Source organism: Crocuta crocuta, unplaced genomic scaffold (genome assembly GCF_008692635.1).
Source record: "Crocuta crocuta isolate KB4526 unplaced genomic scaffold, BGI_CrCroc_1.0 scaffold466, whole genome shotgun sequence".
Classification (NCBI taxonomy): Eukaryota; Metazoa; Chordata; class Mammalia; order Carnivora; family Hyaenidae; genus Crocuta; species Crocuta crocuta.
In genome coordinates this window covers 70,164-94,749 of record NW_027529672.1, presented here as the reverse complement: position 1 = coordinate 94,749, position 24,586 = coordinate 70,164, and the positions used below count along the sequence as shown (strand labels likewise).

Below are 24,586 nucleotides of genomic sequence, written 5' to 3'. Positions count from 1 at the left end.
TCTCACTGCGCATGGGTTTGAGCCCCGAGTTGGGTTCTGTGCTCAAGCTCAGAGCCTGGAGCCAGCTTTGGATTCTGTGTCTCTCTCTCTCTCTCTCTCTGCCCTTCCCCTGCTCATGTTCTGTCTCTCTCTCTCAAAAATAAACATTTAAAAATTTAAAAAAAACCAAACAACTAACTTTTGCAAAGTTAGCCTTTTCTCTTTGTATTGTAGCTATCCTTACAAATAACTGCAAATCAAACATCCTACGCTACCCTCTCAGCTTTTTGTCCCGCTCTCTCATTCTTCCTGTCTCATGGAAACTTCCAGATCACTCTGGAGGGCGGGACATTTTCTGGTATTGCATTAATGCCCTTTTTAATATTTTGCTCTCCTTCTAGCTACATCTCTCCATCACCCTGTCCACCCCACTCCCTGGTCTTTCTCCCAAAACACACAGACTCCAACCACCCTGAATGATTTGTCTCGTAAGCCTTCTAGCTAACTTCTCTGTTTGAAAAGATTATATTGGCATTTTACTGGAAGCCTCCTGAAGATGAACAAGGCTGTAAGACCAGAGGAATGAATCTGGGATGGCCTTCATCAGCCAGAGTTTGAATCATTTGTCATGTACCAATAAGCATCTTATTTAACCTCTCCATGTCTCTGTCTCCTTGCCTGTAAAATGGGCTAACAGTAGCACCTACTGTAAAGAGTTGTTGTGAGTTAATATGTATCAAGAGTATAGAATAGCAGCTGGCACATGGGAAGAGCTCAAGAGACATTAGTGTTTAGTGTTATCATTCTAAAGGATCTAAAGAAATACTTTTGCATAGGGTAGGGCTTGGTAGTTTTCTATTCAACCTCCGTGTAAGGATGCACCAATAAGGACAGAAAAATGACACCTGAGATCAGCACACATTTCACTAAGTGTCTACTTTCTCATCTCTGTGGGGCACTTTTGACCCTCGGACACACTGAATGCTCGGCACAGGTCACTGAATGACAAAAGAAGAAAGGGACTGATACCTGGATTTCTAAAATAATGTAGGAAGGAACAGGGAACAGACAGGCTGAAATCTACAGTGCTGGGCTATAGAATATCCCTGCATAAAAGGAACAACAATATAAAATTTCCGAAAGTAGTACTAGAAAGCACAGGTATAAGTATCAGCTAGATGAGATCTGTCCTGTGAAGATTGCTCAGAACAGGTGACCTCTCGAACTGAAGAGCTCCTTATTTTGCTAAAAAAAAAAAAAAAAGGAAAAAAAGGGTCTTCCAGTAAAATCTCCGTTAGCATCAGAATTTAAACTTGGTCTATTTCATAGAACCTCTTCTCTGAAAATGAAATTGGCTTACATGAGAGGCAAGCTATATGTATTTTGCAGGAAGATTACACTATTTTGTTACTTCATCTATGTGTGGAACAAACAATTTTGCTTTGTCAGAGTGGCAAAAATCTCCAGTTAACTCAGTGCCATATTTTTTCATTCTCCATAGAATATGGACTTTGTAACACTGAGTAGTCTGATTGACATACACCATTAAAACAAAACTTTCCCTTCACGAAAGATCAGCAAAAATACAATGGCAAGGATAGAACTAGTGCATTTACTCACATATGTCATAATCATAAAACTAAATCATACACAATAATTTTCATATCTGACATGGCAGATTCGACTTATGACGGCTGGTATCTTTGGTAGGCGATTAATATGTACAAGTAATGACACTGATCAATCACAACACTTCTGAAATGCTAAGTCTTTGTCAGTTAAGCCTAAAATAAATCAACAACCATCCTGAAATATAACAAGAATGAGATCCAAAATCTGCTGAACAGAGATGGTGTCAGGTAGGAGGAAAAGCACAGAATCGGGACTTGGGACATTTGGATTCTCGTCTTGTTTTGTCCCTGGTGGATGACCTTCGGCAAATATTCTGGGTCAGGAATCCTTCACGTTGAAATGAACAGAGTTGGCTGGATGGTTCTCTAAGGTCTTTCCAGGTTTATTTTTCCATGATTCTAAAATCTTTTGACACTGACTCATTTTTGTGTTGTCAAATGAAATCCCTAACAATACTGACTTGGCAGTTGGGTTGAGTCCAACTCCATCCACACAAATACAGCCAAGCCGTATTTGGTGTTTGGGTTCAAGTCTGAAACTCCTGAGAGCCACAAAGGCCCAATCCTCAAATTAACAAAGAATAATGACAGCCTTCAGGAGGCGAACAAGATCATTCTCCACTAGGCACAAACTCAGGGTAGGTAGTTTTAAAGCCTCCAAAGTCATGGTTATTAAGAAAAGGTATAAGGGAAGAACTACAGGGAAAACCCACAACATCTGTTTTTGTAAAAGGCAATATAACACAATAATTCATTAATGGAAGAAGGTAGATACATTAACTAGATTACATAATTAATTTTCAACTGGTTTTTGTGAACATGCACGAATATACATACCATTAGGATTTTGTCAACACAATACATTCAAGGTCTGGATGTACATAGGAGTTTCTCCAATGCTGATAATTTAAACATGAGGTTTACTGCAGTTTCACTTCTTTACAATTCCACAGGAACCAGATTTTTTTGTTGTTGTTTTTTTGCACTAATGTTGGCTTCTGCTGCATTATTTGTGAAGTCCACCTCTTTTTTACATAATCACAGAAATTAAAGATGTCTAGCTCCGTTTTAGGGCATTCCATCATTCCCCTACTTTCTTTATCAGATTACAGTGCCTTTTTGTTCAGAAAGACCAGAGGAAGGACTTTCTATCATCTCCCTATTTGTTTTTGTTTTTTTATTTCAGGAGATAGAGAGAGAGACAGCATGAGCAGGGGAGGGTCAGAGAGAGAGGGAGTCACAGACTGAAACAGGCTCCAGGCTCTGAGCTGGCAGTCAGCACAGAGCCCGATGCGGGGCTCGAACCCACGAACCACGACATCATGACCTAAGTGAAAGTCGGACGCTTAACCGACTAAGCCACCCAGGTGCCCCTATCATCTCCCTATTTGAAAGTCACGTAGACTTCATCTCTTTTGATCCAAGGTATTTGTCTTTATTTCTGATATTTTAAAGTAATTCCTTTCTTGATTGTCTTTACCAATTCTGAGTATTTAACTATGATTTGCATCGCAGAAATTAATCCAAATCAAGATACATGAATGTGCAAAAGCAAAATTATTTTTAAAATGTCAGGTTTTCTTAAGAAACATGATCTTGTCATTTAATGTACTAAAATCTTCCCATTCAGCAGTAGTAGGAACCTTGAAGTGTATTTCAACACCTCTAACCCATGCCACCTTTTCAGAAGATATAAAACTCTGTCAGGGAGCCTGGGTGGCTCAGTCGGTTAGGCATCCGACTTCAGCTCAGGTCATTATCTCACAGTTTGTGGGTTCGAGCCCACGTTGGGCTCTGTACTGACAGCTAGTTCAGAGCCTGGGGCCTGTTTCAGATTCTGTATCTCCCTCTCTCTCTGACCCTCCCCTGCTCACACTGTCTCTCTCTCTCTCAGAAATAAATAAAACATTAAAAAAAAAAAAACAACAAAAAAAACTCTCTGCCTGTTGTCCACTTCCCTGAGGGGTCTCAGGATGTGCACCCTGGCCTGGGAAAGGGGGTGGAGAATTCTCTTCTCCTGATTGAGAATCCCCAATACTGAAGGAATGGCATCACCAGCTCTCTATTTTGTAGAGCTTTGCCTTTCTGTAATTTGTATTGTGAAACAATAGATTTTTGCCTTCCCAGATATAAAATTATTTTTATATTATTTTCCGTATCACTGAATATGCTTTTTCAAACTCTATAGGCCCCTTCTATCTCATTCTTTATAAGATTTTGATATACTTCTTTACCAGGACAAGACTTCTCCCTCCTGAGAATCATTGAACCAAAACATAGTATCTGCATTACTATTCATGGTAAAGCCCAATAACTTTAAGTTTGAGGAAATACTCTTCAGTTCAAATACAGAAAGAAATGATGTTGTTGAAAAACAGTGCATGATACAATGTATATTATAATATGGAATATGTTCTGATTATTAAATCAAAGTATTTAAACTTTATGCTGAAAAATAATAGAGGGACTCATTCTTAAAATGATCTGCTGAAATCATCATGAAATGCATCCTTCATGCAGCTCAATTATAGGAACAAATTGTATTGCTTTACTTGGTTAAAATAATGTCTTCAACCATATGACCTACAGAAATATACCCTCATTTTCTACCCACTTCCGGACATTTAGAACTAGAACTTTCAGATTTTTCTTCTTTCCTTTTTATTTATTTATTTAATGTTTATTTTTGAGAGAGAGAGGGAGTGAGCTGGGGAGGGACAGAGAGAGAAGGAGGTAGAGGATCTGAAGCAGGCTCTGCACTGTCACTGCATAGCCTTATGCGGGGCTCGAACTCATGACCTGAGCTGAAGTTGGACGCTTAACCAACTAAGCCACCCAGGTGCCTCAGATTTTTCTTTTTAAAATTAATCTTTTTTTTAGGGGCATCTGAGTGGCTCAGTCATTTAAGCTTCCAACTCTTGGTCAGGTCATAATCTCACGGTTCTTGAGAGAAGAGCCCTACATTGGGCTCGGCACTGACAGACAGACACCTGCTTGGGATTCTCTCTCTTCCTCTCTCTGCCCCTCCCCTGCCCTCTCTCTCAAATAAACAAACATTTTTTTTTTAACTTTTCTTTTTTTTCAGATTTTTCTAAGTACATTTTCAGGGCCTACCTAATTTAGTAACTTAGCATTGAATCAATCTATAGAATTGCCAACTATTTTAACAAATGTTCTCAGATTCCAACAAATAAAGATCTAACAGGCACAGAAGATAGCCATGTCTGTACATAACACTTCAAGTGCATTGCTCCAAATGCTGACAGCATGAAACGTCTGTCTCCCCCAAAGCTAGAGTGATTTACACGTGACAACTTTAACAATAGTTTTGGAGAAAATACGGATGCCTTTCTTCCCACATTTGAAAAATGATTTCCGGGTGCCTAATTTATGCAGACTGGAAAGATAAAACACAAAGAGGTCTATCCCAAGAATCATGACCAAGGGCCTGAAGAGAAAATACTGTGGAGGTTTACTTCCCCAACAAGGCACAATAGTTTAGACTTTTATACCAGCATCAAGGGGGGGAGGCCCCGTCCCTGCGATGTCAGTATTCTGCGTCAATGTATTTTGCAATGGTGTTCAGCTGGATATTTGAAGCTCCTTCGTATATTGTGCCTTAAATAAAAGGGAGCAAAAAAAACCCCCAATTAGGAGTGCACCCATAGTTACGTGTCTACATGAGACATAGCTCTTGCATACTGCCCCTGTATTCGCTATAAAACTGTCATTAGTTACATCACTCAATGTCCCCTGAATATGGTACTATACAACACAGTCATTTTGCCTAAGAGACGAAAATACTCCATTTGGAAATTGGATTCTGATTCCAGAATCAGTATTAAACAGTTAAAGTTGTTTGTTCCTAATCTATCAGTGCGTCAGCCTGGAGCATCACTAGGGAACAGATAGCTTTCAAAGCTCCTCGCTTTGGTCTCTCCACCTTGTATTGGGGCATTGGATCACTCAGCCTTGATTAGGCACTAGGCTTCCGAAATTAGAACTTAGCTTCAAAGAACGGCATTAAACGAATCAGATGTATTAACAATTTTTAGTAAAAGAAAAATGACAACAGTTTTGTTGCAGTTTTGCTAAAAGGCCCTGCTGAGGCATTTATAAAGGCAACCTGATGTTTTAAAAAACATAAATCCGTTCTTTATCTTGAAGGAAGAGGTGGGGGGAGAAAACCCAGCCACAGAAGAGAGCCAATAAACACAATACTGAAGAAATTAGAATTGCCTTTGCCTAAGTACACTAATATAAAACTAAACATAGACAGCAGCCCAAACAGCTACAGAGGCAAATAAAACAAAATACAATGTAAAAAATCTACTTACCAATTTTTGCGTCTCGGAAGTATTTCTCCACGGGGTAATCTTTGGTGTAGCCGACTCCTCCCATCCACTCCATGCACTTACTGGTTGTGAGGCCTGCAATCTGCCAAAACCAAGCAGCAAAAAACAGGCTGAAACCACACAACTTATGCACCGTAAAACACTCCCCTGGAATATTTTAGTCACACGGAGCCACTGCTATCCGCCAGCGGAAGGATCGAAGCTACTTTGTAAGATCCCATTGGCTCTTCAGCCCCATTCTGTACACCATTTATGGAAACTCCTATTTATTCACAAAATTCCTGTTTTCTTAAGAACATTAAGGTATTGTTCAGACACCTGGGCACACTGACAGGTATCGTTTATTCAGCAAATATTTCCCGAGGGCCTTCTTTACATCACACACTCCGCCAGCCACTGGGTAAACCATAGTGGGGGTGGAGGCAGTCAATGACAGCCACTGCCCTTTTGGTTCCCGCATCAAACTAACAATTGCAGAAAGTAATAAACTCTAGGGGCAAGGAGGACTGGCTAGGGAAGGTGATGTGTGGTAGAGAGAGACTAGTGTGAAGAAATTACAGCTTCGAGGGGCCCCTGGGTGGCTCAGTCAGTTAAGCGGCCAACTTCGGCTCAGGTCATGATCTCGTGGTCTGTGAGTTTGAGCCCTGAGTCGGGCTCTGTGCTGACAGCTCAGAGCCTGGAGCCTGCTTCAGATTCTGTGTCTTTCTCTGTCTCTCGCCTTCCCCTGCTCACACTCTATCTCCCCTCCTCTCTCACAAAAATAAATAAACATTAAAAAAAATTAAAAAAAAAAAAAAAGAAATCATAGCTTTGCTGAGGCCCAAAGGACAAGTTAGGGGACATTTCAAGTTCAGGAACACGTGGGAGGGCTTCAAGGGGAGAATGGGTTTGTCAGCCTCAAGGACCTGAGGGGAGGGGGGCTGGGGTCAGAGCGGGATGTGAAGAGAATGGAGAGGAAGGTGGGCCTCATGAGGGCAGGCAGGTTTAATACTCTAAGGCCCCTCAATCTGTCTGTATGGTAATCCCCAGAAACGTAATGTTACCTTATATGACCACTGGAACCCACAGATGTGGTAAGTTAAGGGCTTTGAGAGGGAGAAGGTTCTGGACTGCGTGGATGGGCCCAATGGCATCACAAGGGCCCTCATAAGGGAAAGAAGAAGGGATGAGGGCTTGAGCCACATTTGAACATGCTACCACCAGCTTTGAAAATGGAGGATGGGGCCGCAAGTGAAGGAATGTCAGCAGCCTCTAGAAGCGGGAAGAGTGAGAAAACGGATTCTCCCCAGAGCCTCCGAAAGGCAGTTCTGCTGACACTTTGATTTTATCCCAGTGATACTCATTTTAGACTTGTGACTCCCAGAGCCATGACATAATGAAACTGCATTGTCTTAGGTCACTACATTTTTGGTCATTTGTTAAAAGTGGCAATAGGAAATGAATACTAGTATTGTTTCATCTGCTATGAGAAGCCGCGAAGGTTCAGCTGGAATAGCTTGGCCTCATGAACATTTAGAAAAGGGAAGAGTGGATTGAAGGAAGCAATAGGGACCAACGGATCAGTCAGATGGTGGGTGGAGGTGTCTGGTGAAGAAATCACAGCTTGTTCAACAGGGGGCAGTAGAAAGGGAGGGAAATATATAAATGCAAGAAATACTCAGGGCAGAATCCTCAACACCTGGATGATGGGCTCAAGGTGGAGACACCGGGGAAGAGGGTGAAAGGCTGACGCACAGGCGTCTGACTGGTGCAATGGGGTGGGCAACTCCAGCAGAAATTGGATCTATTGGTCTGGAACCCAGAAGGGAGGTTGAGGCAGGAGATTAAATTTGGGGGCTGAGACGTTAAGTGGCTATTGGGAGCTATGGAATGAGTAAGGCACACTGACGAGGATGGGAAGTAGCAGCCAGTGACTTGGCAAAGTTCTCCAGCCAGTGTCCAATGGGTTAAACAGAGAAGGCAGAAGTATCAACAGAAAGCATTCAATTAAAACAGAAAGAATCTCTCCTTGTGTTTTTATATCACATGATCTCCCATGGCATTCACTTGGCCCCAGCTGGAAGCCATGGGTATGACACCATCATTCAGACCCGAGGCTCCCCCGGGGACTCAAGGCGGGTGTTCTACCTGAACTGGGCCACTCAGTTCCACAGAAGAACCTGTAAAGACATCGAGACCTCATAGAATTGAGCACTTTCCTTTGCAAGGTTTGCAAGTCTGCTTTACTTTTGCAGGAACTGGAAAGTCTATGTTTTTACTTGAAAAACAAATTATCAACAGTCCTAAGTGACAAGGTTAATACTTAAGTAACTGGACAAGGGGGGACGGAGAGGGGAAAAGAGGGGTCAATTATGTTTTGTTTGTCTTACCTCTGATGCATAGTATTTGGCCATGGATGCTTCTTTTATGAATGACTTTCCAGCTTCCAAAAGCCTAGCAGTGTTGTATATTAGCAATCTTGCAGCCTCCAGCTGGACGGCCACCTGAGCCACTTGGTGCTGGAGCCCCTGTAATATGTAGGCCCAAGTTAGGAAACTATGACTTATGAAAACGCCGCTTATCCTCAAAGTCTTGTCTAGACATGGAATGCTGACACACTGAAAATATGCCCCCTTCAAAGGAATTTACATTCATTTTGTAGAAATACTTTAAAATCTGCAATCTAAATAATAATAATAATAAAATCTGCAGTCTAAAATGAAATACATGTACTATTTCTCAGAAAACTTTCAAAATTTACATAATTATAAATTGTCAAGATTTAGAAATCATCGCAAAATTAGGTTTAAAACTTTGACTGTAACATTTCATCATTTAAGCCCATTTCATGATCAAAATTAAGCTTCAACTAAATCCCAGCAGAGCAAAACTGTGAATATAGTTTTTATTTGCTTGAATTCATAAAATTTTGATTCTGCATATAGCCTCGGTGCCTTAAAAAGATGCTGTTGGAGGCACCTGGGGGGATCAGTCGGTTGAGCGTCTGACTTCAGCTCAGGTCATGATCTTGTGGTTTGTGAGTTCGAGCCCCACATTGGGCTCTGTGTTGACAGCCTGTCAGTGCAGAGCCCACTCCAGATCCTCTGTCCCCCTTTCTCTGCCCCTCCACGACTTGCGCTCTCCCAACAATACCTAAAAATTTTTTACATAAATAAATAAAAAGATGGTGTTAGCTGCAAAGTAGTGAAAGAATAGTTGAAGCTCCAATTTTCTCTGAGTTATCTTTACTGAGTACCTCTACTGCAATATTCATGAACAGGTACCAGATTCTTTAGGGTTACAGAAAACAGAAGAATAATTAAAAAACAAAACAAAACACAACAAAATAAAACACCATGAAGAAGTCACTACTACTTTGAAATTTTAAGAAGATGAAGGGGCCCACACTCAATGATAGTCAAGAAAAGAAGTGAGTTAGCGAGCTGAGAATATGAATATTAGCAGTTTATAGTTACAAACTATATCCTGGAAATGTGGACATGGATACGTCTATTACAAACAGAAATTTCTCATGCCTAACATGTCTGTCTTCCCAGTATATACTAAGCACCTACTATATGCCAGGAACTGTGCTGAACACTAAAGATGTCACACTGAACATGACAGTCAGGGTTCCTTGTGCTTATGACTTACAGAGCCCAGCAGGGAGAACAGACAGTTAAAAACAGTACTGTTCGAAAATACCCTATAGAGGGGCACCTGGGTGGCTCAGTTGGTTAAGCATCCGACTTCGGCTCAGATCATGATCTCACGGTTTATGGGTTTGAGCCCCACATAGGGTTCTGTGTTGACAGCTAGCTCGGAGCCTGGAGCCTGCTTTGGATTCTGTGTCTCCCTCTCTCTCTCTGACCTTCCCCTAATCATGCTGCCTCTCTCTCTCTCTCTCTCACAAAATAAATAAAAAAAGCTTAAAAAAAATTTTTAATTAAAAAAAAAAGAAAATACCCTATAGATTGTCATCATCTTTCTGTAATATTGGGTAAGCACAAAAAACTGTTACATGTATGTAGCTTATAAAGCATAATAATAAATTGAACACTCACTAACCTATGTGTATAGCGCATATCATTCTAATTTTTTTTTTTTACTTTATGGCATCTTTTAAGGAAAAGAAATTTGGTAGCCAAATTCACCATTCACCATTATTATTATGTTTTATAATTAGTCCTTTCGTGCCTTGTTTACAAAATAATTTCTCTACCATGAGATCATAAAGATATTCTCTATTTTCTCCTAAAACTTAAAAAAATTTAAAAAAAAATTTTAATGTTTATTTTTGAGAGACAGAGACAGTGCGAGCAGGGGAGGGGCAAGATAGAGGGAGACGCATGATCTGAAGCAGGCTCCAGGCTCTGAGCTGTCAGCAGAGACTGACGCAGGGCTCGAACCCACAAACTGTGAGATCATGACCTGAGCCAAAGTCAGAGGCTTAACTGACTGAGCCACCTAGGCGCCCCTACGATTTTGTTTTTTGTTATGTCTTTAATACATCAGAAATCTATTTTCCATGTATGGTGTGAGGTAGGGATCTAGTCTCCTATTTTTTTCCACAAGGAAACAATAGCCCCACTCAGTGATCGGCAATACCATCTCTACCCTACATCAAGTTGCCATACATGCATAAGTCTATTTCTGGTCTTCCTTTTTTGTTCCATCAGTCAATTTGTCTATCTCACTCCAACATCACTATTCTAGAAATAGTTTATGGCTTGTTATGTGGAATGCAGAGATTCTAATTATTTTTGAAAAGCACATTCAGTTCAGTTAAACCAGCAGTCGCCATCTAGGCTGTCTACTCCAATGACCGTAATAGGTAGCAGGAGAGGCATAAAGCTGACTCTAGCATGTCTCTTGCCGTACAATAACTAACCATCGCTGAATACCAGTTCCCTGACTACACTGTGAACCCAGTGCCTGCCAAGGAGAACGTACTCAATGATTCTATCCTGAATAAACAACAGAGAAGTGAGGATGAAGAGGCCTCATCCACGAGCTTGTGGTCTAGAGAAGAGAAAGATGTGAATGATCACATGCAAAGCAAACAACAAACCATTCTAGTGAGACTGAAACAGTTAGACAAAACTCCTTTAATCAAAGCATCAGATAGACATAGACATATGTATAAAATACATTATAAAATAATTATCTATAATACATAATGTTGCTTTTCCAGATCAAATTTCTAAAAGCGTTTTTCTACCCACATGAGGCATCTTTACAAGTGCCACGACTATACCTATTACTACACCTGACCCCGTATCCCTCTATCCCTCTCTCACCAACTCCACAGACAGAAAAACAGTGTTCTGTGTCCCAAGGAGATCTACAGCCTACCTCAAACTATCTTCATATTCTGTCCCTTTCCTTGCAATCTGTGCAGTGGCTGGAGAAAGTACTCTAGTATAGTAACATGAAAATCAGACCAGAAGCCAAAGCAGAACACCGATACTCTGACACATTACTAGCTGTAAGTCCTCGGGAAGCTTTGGCTTCCCACGTATAAGATTCCATGACAGCACAGGCTTGGGCGGGGGGGGGGCTCTGGCCAGGCCTGACACACTCAGTCTTTCCAGGCCAGAACTGACTGTGCCTCGTATTTCCACACACATGCAATCTGTGTGTGCCCCTGTAATGCCGAGTCATCATAGCGCCTGAAGACAACATAGCACACAGCACTGGTAATGGAATAAGAAGTTGTGCTTGGGGCCTGCTTCCAGGAAGGTTTTGCGAACATGTAAAGCAGTTTTTTGAGATTTTTTAGGTAAACTAGTTGAGGAAGCTTGGTGAGCTGTCACTCCAGGCTTTCCTGAACCTGGTGAGGCCTCAACATGGACTGGAAGATGCCACTGTCACCAGTGGTCCCCTCATGTGGGGAGCTCCGAAAAGCCACCTCATTAGACCAGGCCACTGTTTCTCAATGTGCCTGGCTGAGAACATCTCGTTTGTACCCACTGCAGCACAGTGTACCTTCTAGAAGAAACAGGGGTCAGAGTGTAGTGTTTTGAGGATTCGTGCATGGCTCTGACCCGCGTAGGAGATTCCTAACACGTGGTACCATTTACTGAGCACTCATTAAAGACTCAGGCAATGTGCAGAAGATTCTACACATCTACCTGATGCAAAGTCACCCTGGTATCATCTTTAGTTTTGAGATGCAGCAGTTCGGGCCTAAAGCTGGGAAGACAGAGAACCAGGATTTGAACCCTGGAAGCCTGACTGCAGACCCCACACCCTAGAACTTACGAAGCAGTGAGGAGACAACCCTGAAGTGCTTACTCGCCAAGAAATCTGGACTCATGCCACAGGTGGGCCTCAAGGACTGTTGTTCTGCTCCTGGAGAAGGTTAAGGTGTTCACACATATGCTGCCTGAGACCTATTCCTTCCTCCTCTCCACCTCTCCCATTAAAATCCCTCGGAGGGGACTCCCTGCACAGTTTTATGACACAGCTCCTCATTAACAGGAAGCCGCGACAGTACAGCTCGCTAGAAAGAGACTCATAATTATGTACCTGAAAGTCGAATATCCTTTTGCCAAATTGTATCCTTTCCTTCATATATGGGATGGTGTAGTCAAAGCACCCTTGAGCCAATCCCAGCATCTGTTAAAAAAAAAAAAAAAAGAACAGACTTTCTTATTTTGTTATAAGTTTACGGTTTTAATTATTTAGGGTATAAATTCCTTTTACAGGCAAATTGAATAGCTGGGGTAGGGGAAGAACTGGCGAGGGGTGTGTCAATACCTTCACCCACTGCATGTGTAGAAGTTAACTTCCAGTAACTGGGAGGAGATTCGGGAGATTTCGCCCACATGAGTATACTGAATTCTTGCAGGGTTAATCCTATGGCTTGGCTGTGCACGTACAACCAGGTTACTTCTAAGGAAGCTTCTCCTTTAAGCTCTGATTCTGCAGGCATAAAGCAAGCCGCAGAAATTTTGCTCAGAACTGGCCTCGAAGACTAGAGCAGCTCCCTCTGGTCCTTCTAAGAAGACAAGCGTGGAAGGTCACTTCCTAAGCTTCTATCTTCCTGTCCGTTCTGCATACGATCAGGATTAATAAGGGCTTCAGGGGAAAGGGCACTAGAACATAAAAAAGCAGTGTTTTCCAATCCTGGAGGCACATCAAGATCATTTGTGGGGACCTGATTTAAAAAAAAAAACAAAAAAACAGGGACATGAAGGTCTGACAACTGAATCTAAATCTTTGGAGTGGAGGAGGTGAGTGGCCTAGGCATCAGCATTTTAAGCTCTTAATGGCTTACTGCAGGGCTAAAATGAGAGCACCTGGTAAAAACATGGATTTAGGCACTTGAACAAATCAGGACATGGTGGCAATCTTAGCTGAACTGTCCCGTTGCTAAGTAAGCTCTGTATCAAACTATTTAAGCTTAGAAATGGTTTCTAAATTTCAACACCAGGTAGCTACTCAACTCACCATCTACCTATGTCAAATGATGTGGGTTTTAGAGAAAGGAAACAGGGGCGCCTGGGTGGCTCAGTTGCTTAAGCTTCTGACTTCAGCTCAGATCATGATCTCATGGTTCATGGGTTCAAGCCCCATGTCGGGCTCTGTGTTGACAGCTCAGAGGCTGGAGCTTGCTTTGGATTATGTGTCTCTCTCTCTCTCTGCCCCTCCCTTCTTGCATTCTCTCTTAAAAAAAAAAATCATTTTTTAAAAAACAGAAAAAGGAAACAAAAATCAATAGCAAAAGCTTTGTGGGAAACGCCTACAAACTTATTAATATTTCATTAGTGTTCATTCATGGTTTCCTTTAGCTTTTTATTTTGAATTTTCTGGAGAACAGAATATCATGCTATCTGCGTCCCCCCCCAGCAAAAAAAACAAATTTTAGTGAAGCGGCACCCAATGCACTTTTGGCTGAGTCAAGATGATGTCACTAAACTTTTTTTTTTTAATTTAAATTTTAGTTAGCCAACTGTCACCAAACTTTTAGGACTAAAATTGACAGTATGTTAATAATATCCTACATTGACATGAAAATTAAAATCACTGGCTGTCAATCACGATTTTATCTCTGTAAAATGTTTTCACTATCAATACTGAAAAGCTAAATAGTCCTAGGCTGAGGCTTCGAGGACTGATGCCTTCAAGTTGCTGTTAGATGTGACTCTCGCTCTAAAAGGCATTTTCAATGTTAACCAAGAAATAATAACTACCTGACCTTAACTTTTAATTAGGTTATAAGATAACTCGGAGTAATTAGACTAAAGCCCAGGCTGTGTATTTTAATGCCAGACATCTATATTATTTATATGTCGGAGAACAAGGAGGTCCAGACGGCAGTTTTTAACACCATGATGAAGCTGAATCACAGAAAAACATTAAGAAAAACAGATACGCTAATTCTCTCATTATCTAGCTTTGTGGGAAACATGGGTTAAGTTTTGATCTAAGAATATTTTCTTAGCAAATTAACAGCAGCAAAAAAAACCACCCTAGAATAATACTATGACATTTACTACCCCAATAGCTAATATATGTAACATCTTCAAAATCTAAAAGCTGTCAGTTTTTGAATTTTGGATATTTGTTGATTAAAAATAAATAAATATACTCTACAAAATGATATATTTTTTAAAGGCTTTATTTTTAAGTAATCTCTACACCCAGCAAGGGGCTCGAAGTCACACCCCCCACATTAAGAGTCACATGCTCTACCGGCTGAGCCGGCCAGGTGCCCCCAAAATGACATTCATAATACAGCCCAAGATTTTATTCATTTTGTTAATCAAGAAAATAACTGATTTCACTTCATAGAAAAATGTAATATGCATTATAAAGGGGGTAAATTTGGTAAAAAAAAAAAATGGAATAGTTCTCATTTATATATTCCATTTTATTGTGGCTATTTTATTTCAAGCACCACACACAAAAAAATTGCCTGATTTTCACATGCAAAACACAGAGCAACAAATTTTTCATTATTTATAGATTAGAGCGGCACCTGGGTGGCTCAGTCAGTTGAATGTCCCACTTCAGCTCAGGTCATGATCTCACAGTTCATGGGTTCAAGCCCTGTGTTGGACTCTGTGCTGACAGCTCAGAGCCTGGAGCCTGCTTCGGATTCTGGGACTCCCTCTCTCACTGCCCCTCTCCCACTCACACTCCTATTTCTCTCAAAAATAAATAAACACTAAGAAAAGATATTATAGAGATGCTTACTACACAGAATATCATGTATTCTTAATTTTAAACATTTCTTCTAGCATGAACCTCAAAAATTGAAAAGTTGCTTTTGAAAAAAATGAAGATTTAATTTACAATATATTTCAGAAGTTATTGATCCAGGTATTGGATAATACTTAACATTCTCAAAGCAGAAAAAGTGTCACCACTAAGCCATTGTTGGGCTCTCAGGGAATTACATAATTGACCAAAAGTGGGATTTCCAAGCCAGTGGTCAGAAGCCATTCTTCCACCTCACGGAAGGGAAGGGCGCCATCTTGTGTTCACACGCTTCCAAATACTCATCCGTTTTATGGCACTTTTTCTTTCTACGTTTTAATTGACGCACACTATGTAAGAGTCAAACGAAACGGCCAAAAAGTGCCTAACCTGTGCAGCAATTCCTATTCTGCCTTCATTAAGACTCCCGATGGCATACTTATAGCCCTGTCCAATTTGTCCCAGGATATTGGCTTCTGGAACCTGAAAGGGAAAATGTACAGTTATTTCTCCATTTAATTTCACAGAATTCATTTTGATTATATAGTTTTACACGCACAAGACTCCCAATGTGCATCACAGGACTCCAGCCCAGGACTTGGCAAACTCCAAGGAAACCTGTCAGCTATACCTGTCTCTCCCTCTGCACCGCTTCCCACAAGGCTCTGGGAGACACAGGACTCAGCCTGTGCTGTTTGCTACTGCATCCTCTAGCGTCCAGCTGGGGCATGTGTGAAACGAATGAATGGGTCTAGAGAAACGGAATCTCATACAATTCCTCAGCAACAAATGAATAACAATTTCCCCTAATTCTTATCTGTATGCTGTAGGATCAAACACAACATTTTAGAAATTACAGAAAATACGTGTTTGCTAAATCAAGGGTGTGAAACTTTTCTTCTGTCGAGACTATTATTCCCGTAAACATCAACTGAGGTGTGCGCACATATATGCATGAGCATACCAGGGAGGGGAGAAAGGAGAGAAGAAATAGATTGAAGTGTTTATTCATCATTTTAAAAAATCTAGACTAGGAACAATAAAAGAATACACTTAGCTTTATAACCCTGGGGGAGGAAGCAGGCAGAATAGAGAAAGGGCAGGTGGGAAAGAGGCCAGTCCCGGAGGATTAGTGAGGCTGAAACATCTATCTGTACAGTTACCCCATGGGTGCCCACGACACACGCTCACTCATGAACAGAAAAATCAAGCTGTAATGGGAGTGGTAAAAACCCTGTCACAGCCTGTTCCTCCTGTGTCAAGTTCTCAAGTCCAGCCATTCTGGCAATCGTCTCTTCCTCGGTTTGAACAGATTGCACTCAATTGGAGGGCGACGCCAGGTCGGTTCCCAGGCTCGCTGAGCAACATCACCACCTTGTGGCCGTTAGTATGCCAACACCAAACGTCTGTCTCCGAATGCAGATTTGGTTCGCAAATATCAAGCTTATAAAGTACGTGGTTCACAAGCATGTAAATTAAAAAATATAAATGGGGGGCGCCTGGGTGGCTCAGTCGGTTGAGCAACGCTGCTCACGCCATGAGCAGTGGGGAAGGAGCCAGCTCTCATACCCTCTCTCTGCCCTTCCCCTGTGTGCATGCATGCTCCCTCTCTCTCAAAAATAAATAAACTGTAAAAAAAAATTGTTTTTAAGTATAAATGGGATTAATCCTCAGCACTGGCTCTGAGGCCAGCTTCTGGGGAGAAAAGGTTTCATTCTTTGCCTGAACTCGTGAAGAGTACATTTAGGGGGCGCCTCGGTGGTTAAGCGTCTGACTCCTGGTTTTGGCTCAGGTCATTATCTCATGGTTTATGTGTTTGAGCCCCACATCGGGCCCTGTACCAGTGTGGAGCCTGCTAGGGATTCTCTCTCTCCCTTTCTCTCTGCCCCTCCCCCACTCACTTGCATGCATACTCTCTCCCTCAAAATAAATAAACTTTAAAAAATAAAAATACTTCTTTTTTTAAAAAAAAGGTACATTTAGTCCACCATCTCACCTAAGAATATGATCCAAGTTTTACAAAATACTCTCCAATGCACACTCAATATTGTGACACCTTTCTTGCACACTGATAGTTCTGTGCAAAGCTTATTTCACACCAGTCCTTGAGGAAATTCTAAGATACCCACCTTGACGTTTTCAAACGTTAATGGGCAGGTTGAAGAAGCTCTTATCCCCATTTTATTCTCCGCTTTTCCTATGTGAAGGCCTTCAGTATCGCGGTCTACTAAGAAGCAGGTAATTCCTTTATACCCCTAAAAAATAGATTTTAAAATGCTAATTAAAAAAATGCTATTGCCACATTTGAACTGGGAAGATCTTTGTTTCCAACAGGTGAAAGTTACCAGAAAATTAAAACTGAACTTTAGCATTAAATAGTAATGGGTTCAAGGTTGGCTGAGTGACTCAGTTGGTCAGGCATCTGACTCTTGGTTTTGGCTCAGGTTATGATCTCATGGTTTGTGGGATAGAGACCTGCGTCAGCCTGACCGCACAGAGCCTGCTTGGGATTCTCTTTCCCTCTCTCTCCGTCCCTCCTCCACTCGTGTTCTCTCTTTCTGTCTCAAAATAAATAATCATTAAAAATTTTTTTTAAATATTAACGGGCTGAACATTGCAACATGTGCGTCAGGAAACAAGAAATATTGGAAGTATTAGATTCAGAGTTAAGAATGCTACAGGTTCTTTGGCTTTTTCAAAAACCATTATGGCTATTAAAATTAAGATATGCTAAAGTATTATGTGATCATGAGAATTTACATGTTTTAAATTTAATTTTATTAAATACTTTAAAGTTTTAAAATTTAACTCAATTAACTGTTATGTCAGAGAAAGGACAAAAGATGAAATGTATTTACTTTTTTGCCCTGTACCTATTTTCCAACTATACAAAACTTTCTTAAAAATGAACGGACTAAGTCAATACTTCATCATTAAATAGAAAATCTGGAATCCTACAAAATGGGAGATTAGCTTCCTATATAACATATGAGGTGGCCTTAATAAATAGTCCTCCATGGAAGTAATAATCACATCAACTGTATTTATCCAGGAACATCAGTAAATAAGAGAATGAAAAGAAATCAACTGTCTTACCATTTCATTTCTGAGGAGAAGGAAGAATTTCAGACCAAGTTGTAAAAAGGAAATGCAAGTAGGAGAGATAGAAAAAGAAAAGGTGGGGCGGGAGAGGGAAGAAATTCTGCTTCCAAACTTACAAGGTCAGGATTTACGTTCGCCATCACCAGGAAGAGCTCCGCATACTCAGCACCGGTGATCCACATCTTTGACCCATTGATGACATAATAATTTCCCTTTTTATCAGCCCTGGTCTTCAAAGCAAATGAATCACTACCTGCTCCTGCCTCTGAAAGGCAGAAACTTCCTATCTACATATACAAGCAAAAAAAAAAAAAAANGAGATTTCATGATATAAATTTCCTCTCTAAAAAAAAAAAAAAAAAAAAAAAAAAAAAAAAAAAAAAAAACAAAGTTAAAAACTGTATCTGCACTTGGTATAACACATACTTAGGGTAAAATAAACATCTGTCAGTGAAAGCTTTAGCCATTTTAAAAGCCTATGCCTATCAAAGTAGTAATGGTATCTTCATCATTATTTTCTAAAATATACCCTCGTATTTGTCGAAGATAGATTTAAAGACTCAAGCATACACATTTGACAAATTGAATGAAATTCATTCTAATAATTGCAGTTTTCTAGATATCTCACCATTAATGAAACCACCAACAAAGTATTAAGAAAATGTAACTGGAGCCAAAAAAAAAAAAAAGATTTTTTTGTCTGATGATTATCCTCTGAGTTTCTAAGCAGAAATGAGAGGTAGAATAGATTTGTCTAGTAGCGTTAATTTATTGAGCATTGCCTGACTAATGAATGGTGCCGTGCCGTGGTCCTGGGTAGGGGTCAACATTGCAGTGGAAGAGGTCCTAAGTCTGGAAGAGAACAGATTCGTTTCAACAACTATCAACTCACCTTCTCTGTCACCAGCTTGGTCAAATAAGTAGCCTTTTGTTCTTCTGTTCCATGTTTTCGAATCAGATTGTTAATTACTGTGTTCTGGAGGTCACATACCAAAGCCACAGACGCATCAACTTTGGCTAATTCCTCTATGGCTAGGATAGAGGAAAAAAAGGATGCTCCTGTTCCTCCATACTTTGTTTCAACTTCAATACCCATCAACTATAGGAAAGACAAAGAAACACAGATTAAGAAAGTTAGTTTTTATAGGGGAAAGCTTCTTATAAGTTCAAAACCAAATTTTAACTATGTAAGTTCCTAATTTTAAAACTGTGTATTTCATTTTACTTTGGGATGGCTATTTCACTACGTTATAAGTTGCAAAAACTATAAAACTATACATAACTATATAGATTTGAAAAGGATAGGGTTACACGCTACAACCATCATTTGCTTCCTTATGTCATCGAAAACACAAAAATCGGTGAAATGCTTTGAACGAGAATGGAATGGAATGGAATGATGAGAAAGAGGAGATGGAGGAAGGCAGCGGGTCACAATCTCTTCTGGTCAGGCTCCTCCACCTTGACTTGTGCAGCCAAGACAATAACTGAATGGCCATTCCTTCTGGGGGAAGGCGGCAAGTCCAGATGGTTAGTGGACACCTGGTGGTCTCTTCTAGAACCACAACAAACAAGGCCGAGGAGCCTGGCAAACACAACCAGATGCTGGCCAAGGCTTGCCAGTGACTGCCTGACTGTTCAGCAGCTACTCCTAAGTCTGGAACATGACACTTCCACAGTTCCCCACTTTTAAGTGTCCTCATTTCAGAAAGGCAATGTGTATGCATGTAATTCCAGACCCAGAGCTGTTCACAGATAAAAGGATAACGCTACTTCTTTCTCTCCAGACACTTCTGGAATCACAGCATGCTGGAGTCTGGGTTCCAGCTGTTATGTTTCCGCTGATGGAAGACTTAGCGGATGGGTGGGTAGAAGCACACAGAGGGGAGAATGAGATGGTGAGAACCACAAATGATGTTCTACCGGGAAGACAGAAGGATTCGGGGGTGCTGAAGTCTGAGGAGGGCGTGGTAACTTATCTGATTATAATACCTTATAGCTGACAGAGACCCCGCTTCTCCAAAAAAGTTACCAATGTTCCCTATGGTGGAAATGCGGATCTTGTCAGCTTTTCTGGCAGGTGACCGCGGCATGGGGGTGGGGGTGGGGTGAGAGGAGGCTGAGAACAGCTAGTGCAGGATATGTGCAGCCGAGCAGAGCCTCCAGATGGCGCTACACCTAAGGAAGAGGAGGTTGTGGGGCCACAGAGAACCCGGCCAGCGAGAACGCCCCATGGGGAGAGTGATGTCCAAACTGTGGAGCAAATACTAAGACTTTTCGGAGCAGTGGAGAGGTCCTGCAGACAGTGGAGATGAAGTTTGCCTGAAAAATGGATTCACGGATGCTATCTGACCCATTTGGACTCCACAGAAGATTCCATTTTCCTAAACCCTTCATTGCTTTAAAAAAAAGGTAGAAAAATCACTACTATGTATGGCGTTAAAAAGCTGGTCTCTTTAAAACTGGGAAGAAGTAAAACTATTTAGGTTGGGTGCAAAAGGCTATTTTTCAAACAGGATAACACACCAGATTTTAGCCAATGGCTCTGAATAGGAGCTACTAGTTCTGAGATATCCCCAGTATTCAAAATAAAAACCAATATCACTTCACACCTATGGAGAGGAGTCTGAGATGATGAGTAAGAGCAGTGATTTTGAAAATGTTCTCCTTGGAGCCCCCAGGCTGAAAACCCACAGTCAAAAACAATTCTACTTTTTTTTTTAAGTTTATTCATTTTTGAGACAGAGAGAGAGAGACAGACAGAATCTGAAGCAGGCTCCAGGATCTGAGCTAGCTGTCAGCACAGAGCCCGACACGGGGCTCGAACCCACAAACTGTGAGATCATGACCTGAGCTGAAGTCTGATGCTTAACTGACAGAGCCACCCAGGTGCCCCAGAACAATTCTACTTTTCTCTGCTGTGTACACCAGGCTTCCATCAAAGGACTACGTGATTTAGAAATTTGGAGATCGGTTTCCCTGGTTAATATGGAACTCAGATGTTGCCTCTGCTTCTAAGTTGACCATGCACAGGGAGAGGGGGACTCAGGTAGAATATATGGTCTACTATGAAGTGTCATGAAGTAAGTTAGCTTCTCAATCTCGGCATTACTGAGCTGGAAGATTCTGTGTCGTGCACTGTCCTGTACACTGTACGATGTTTAGCAGCATCGCTGGCCTCCATCCCACCGATTGTCAGTGGCACCCCTAGCTGTGGTAACCAAAAATGTCTCCAGACACTGCCAAATGCCTCTTGAGGGCCGAAACAGCCTCTGGCTGGGTACCATGGGTCCAGGGAAATCAGTTTCTCTTGCTTGAGCCCTTTACTTAAAAAGTACAGGATTTCTAACTAAAATGTTAAAACAATTTAAAAAATCTTTAACGAGGACCTCAATCTAAAAGAGAACATAGAGGGGCGTCTGGGTGGCTCAGTTGGTTAAGCATCTGACTCTTGACTTTGGTTCAGGTCATGATCTCATGGTCATGAGATTGAACCCTGCATTGGGGTCTGTGCTGACAGGGTGCAGCCTGCTTGGGATTCTGTCTCTACCTCTCTCCCTGCTCCTTCTCCAATCATGCACACTCTCCAATAAATAAACACTTTAAAATACTCTCCAATAAATAAACATTTAAAATTAAATGAATGAATGAATGAGAACGAGATAATTCTGACTAGGAAATGAAGACTTCCTTAAGCCATCATTAAAATCCCTAAATTTAAAAGCATGCCTACATTTGCATGCTGGAAAGTACATTATTTCTAAGAGTTTGAAATGGGAAGAATTAAAAAGTATGTACCCCTTGCTGAAATAATCCTTGTATTACTGATTTCTCCATTTTTGAATTTTCATCCATTGTTGAAACGAGAGGAGCAATCTGTTCCTGGGCAAATTTTTTAACTGTAGGGAAAAAAAACAACAATACAGATACATCTTTATTCTATTTAATATGACAGGTTTTACTTTTTTCAGAAAAATGTTTTAAATTCAAGGGGGAAAAACGGCATTCACAAACTGAGGTACACACATCCCCCAGGCACGTCACGGAATTTCATACCAGGGACCCAACTGGTGGCCAGAGGGGTCCAGAGGTGGAAGTGAGCCGTCTACTCACCGGTGTTCTTAATCATCATCTCCTCCTCTGTGAACATCTGCAGGGGGGCGCAGGGGGGCCCATGATCTGTTACACCGAGCAGAGCTTCTGACTGGGAAGATTTCAGGACACGGGGAGGAGTTGTCCAAGAAGACAGGCAAGTTGGGAGGTGTCTTCTTAGCTGTAGGAACAGTCCCCCCATGAACAGGGAACGCACACACACAGAAGGTAAAGAAAAGTATCTGAACACCCATTTCTTCAGGAATAACTTTATAACCCACTCTCATCTCTTGTGTTCCCAAAGAAGGGGAGCGAGAGCTGGCACATTTTAAAAATCACAGGGACCAAAAAAATTTTGGGGACCAAAAACACAGGTTGGTTTAAAAAAATTTTTTTAATGTTTTTTATTTATTTCTGGGAGAGAGAGAGAGAGACGGTGTGAGCAGGAGAGGGTCAGAGAGAAAGGGAGATACAGAATCAGAAGCAGGATCCAGGCTCTGAGCTGTCAGCACAGAGCGTGACATGGGGCTCAATCCCACGAACCGTGAGATCGTGACCTGAGCCGAAGTCAGATGCTTAACCAACTGAGCCACACAGGTGCCCCTAAAATTCAGTCTTGGGACCCAAAACACAGGTTGGTTTAACGTGCGTGTCCTTTATCCAGCAATGAGCTCTTTGCACTAAACACATTTCCCGATGATTACCTTTTACCTTCAAGGAAACAGAACTTTCTAGGTAGAACTCATTCTAAAAATGTTGCATTTCACAGACTTCTTTGAAGGGGGAATCTGGATATAAAAGTACTAATGGGTGATCAGTGCAAAGAGCATTCTTGAGTAGGGTGGGAAAAGATGAGGGCACAGGGCAACTGAGTGGGGAGGAAAGCCATCCACTCTGCCCTGGGGGCTGCAGGCATTACCCTATGTTGATCCCGGAGGCTAGTTTTGTTTCTTCAGGTTCTCGTTAGTAAGAGACAATGTGGCAGAAAGGTTAAGAAAACAGGCTCTATCTCTTTTTTTTTTTTTAATGTTTTATCTCCTAATCCACCTATATGTGCAAACATACGGTATTTGTAACGAGGACGACACGATGGGGAGGAAAAGGGGAAAAATAGTTGGGGAGAGGGAGGGAGACAAACCATGAGAGGCTCTTGAATGCTGAAAACAAACTGAAGGCTGGGGGGGGTGGGAGAAAGGGGAAGGGGGGTGATGGGCATGAGGGAGGGCACTTGTTGGGATGAGACTGGGTTATATGGAAACCAACTTGACAATAAACTATTTAAGGAAGGAAAAAAAAAAAGAAAAAGAAAACAGACTCTATAGCCTGAAAAGGACTGGACTAGTTTCAAACCTAGCACCCGGTATTTACCACCTATGTGGTTTTGGGCAAGTGATATCAGCCTCAGTTAAAACCTCTCAGAGTCTGTTTCCTTCTCTGCAAAATGTAGACGATAATCTCTTGAATTTTGTGAGGATTCATGAGACAAGTGCATAACGGGTTTTAGCACAGCACCTGCTGTACATTAATGTCTATTCCTACTCAGGCCCCTAAGAACACAGCAGCGGGGGTCCTACCAGAAGTAGTGGTGGTAATAGTAACAGAGTTAAATGACAAGGCTGTGTCATTTGTGTGTCTCCCTGCCACAGTGGCCCAAATCCTTCCAATGTGCCAATTCTGCTCAAACCATGGATTTGCTCCAATTTTGTTCAGAAGAGATGCCATCCAATTTTAAATGCTTGCTATACCTTTCCAATTTTATTCTGTAGAATCCTATGACAAGGGAAACAAATGAGTTATCAGTCTTTTTCTGAACCTAAAAACCATGGTAAGTGAAAGAAGCCAGTCACAAAAGATCACAGATTATATGATTCTATCTGCATGAAATTTCCAAAAAAGGAAATCACCAGACACAGAGACTAGAGCAGAGGCTGCCTGGGGCTGGGGGTGTGAAGGAGTAAGTAGTGGTTACAAAAGGGCACAAAGACAAGCTCCTAGTAGGCTTACCTGGTAGAGCAGACACATGTGGCTCTTTTTTTTTTTTTTCTTTTTTAATGTTTATTTTTGAGAGAGAGAGAGAGACAAAGCATGAGTGAGAGAGGGGCAGAGAGAGAGGGAGACACAGAATCCGAAGCAGGCTCCAAGCTCTGAGCTGTCAGCACAGAGCCAGACATGGGGCTCAAACTTGGGAACGGTGAGATCATGACCTGAGCTGAAGTCAGATGCTCAACCGACTGAGCCACC

The 24,586-nt window shown here is 41.4% G+C and overlaps 1 protein-coding gene across 1 annotated transcript in view; it reads right to left on the bottom strand.

Moving 5' to 3' along the window:
- Positions 1–1,572: 1,572 nt before the first annotated feature.
- The window catches only part of ACADSB (acyl-CoA dehydrogenase short/branched chain), a 45,140-nt gene continuing 22,126 nt past the window's right edge, over positions 1,573–24,586 (bottom strand). The window contains exons 2-11 of the mRNA XM_077762933.1: positions 22,367–22,526; positions 22,052–22,152; positions 19,146–19,352; positions 18,370–18,540; positions 17,281–17,406; positions 15,542–15,634; positions 12,476–12,565; positions 8,335–8,472; positions 5,948–6,047; positions 1,573–5,228 (exon numbers count right to left, since the gene is read on the bottom strand). Coding sequence (XP_077619059.1) covers positions 5,158–5,228; positions 5,948–6,047; positions 8,335–8,472; positions 12,476–12,565; positions 15,542–15,634; positions 17,281–17,406; positions 18,370–18,540; positions 19,146–19,352; positions 22,052–22,152; positions 22,367–22,526 — 1,257 coding nt within the window. The 3' untranslated portion in view covers positions 1,573–5,157. The remainder of the gene's footprint in view (positions 5,229–5,947; positions 6,048–8,334; positions 8,473–12,475; positions 12,566–15,541; positions 15,635–17,280; positions 17,407–18,369; positions 18,541–19,145; positions 19,353–22,051; positions 22,153–22,366; positions 22,527–24,586) is intronic.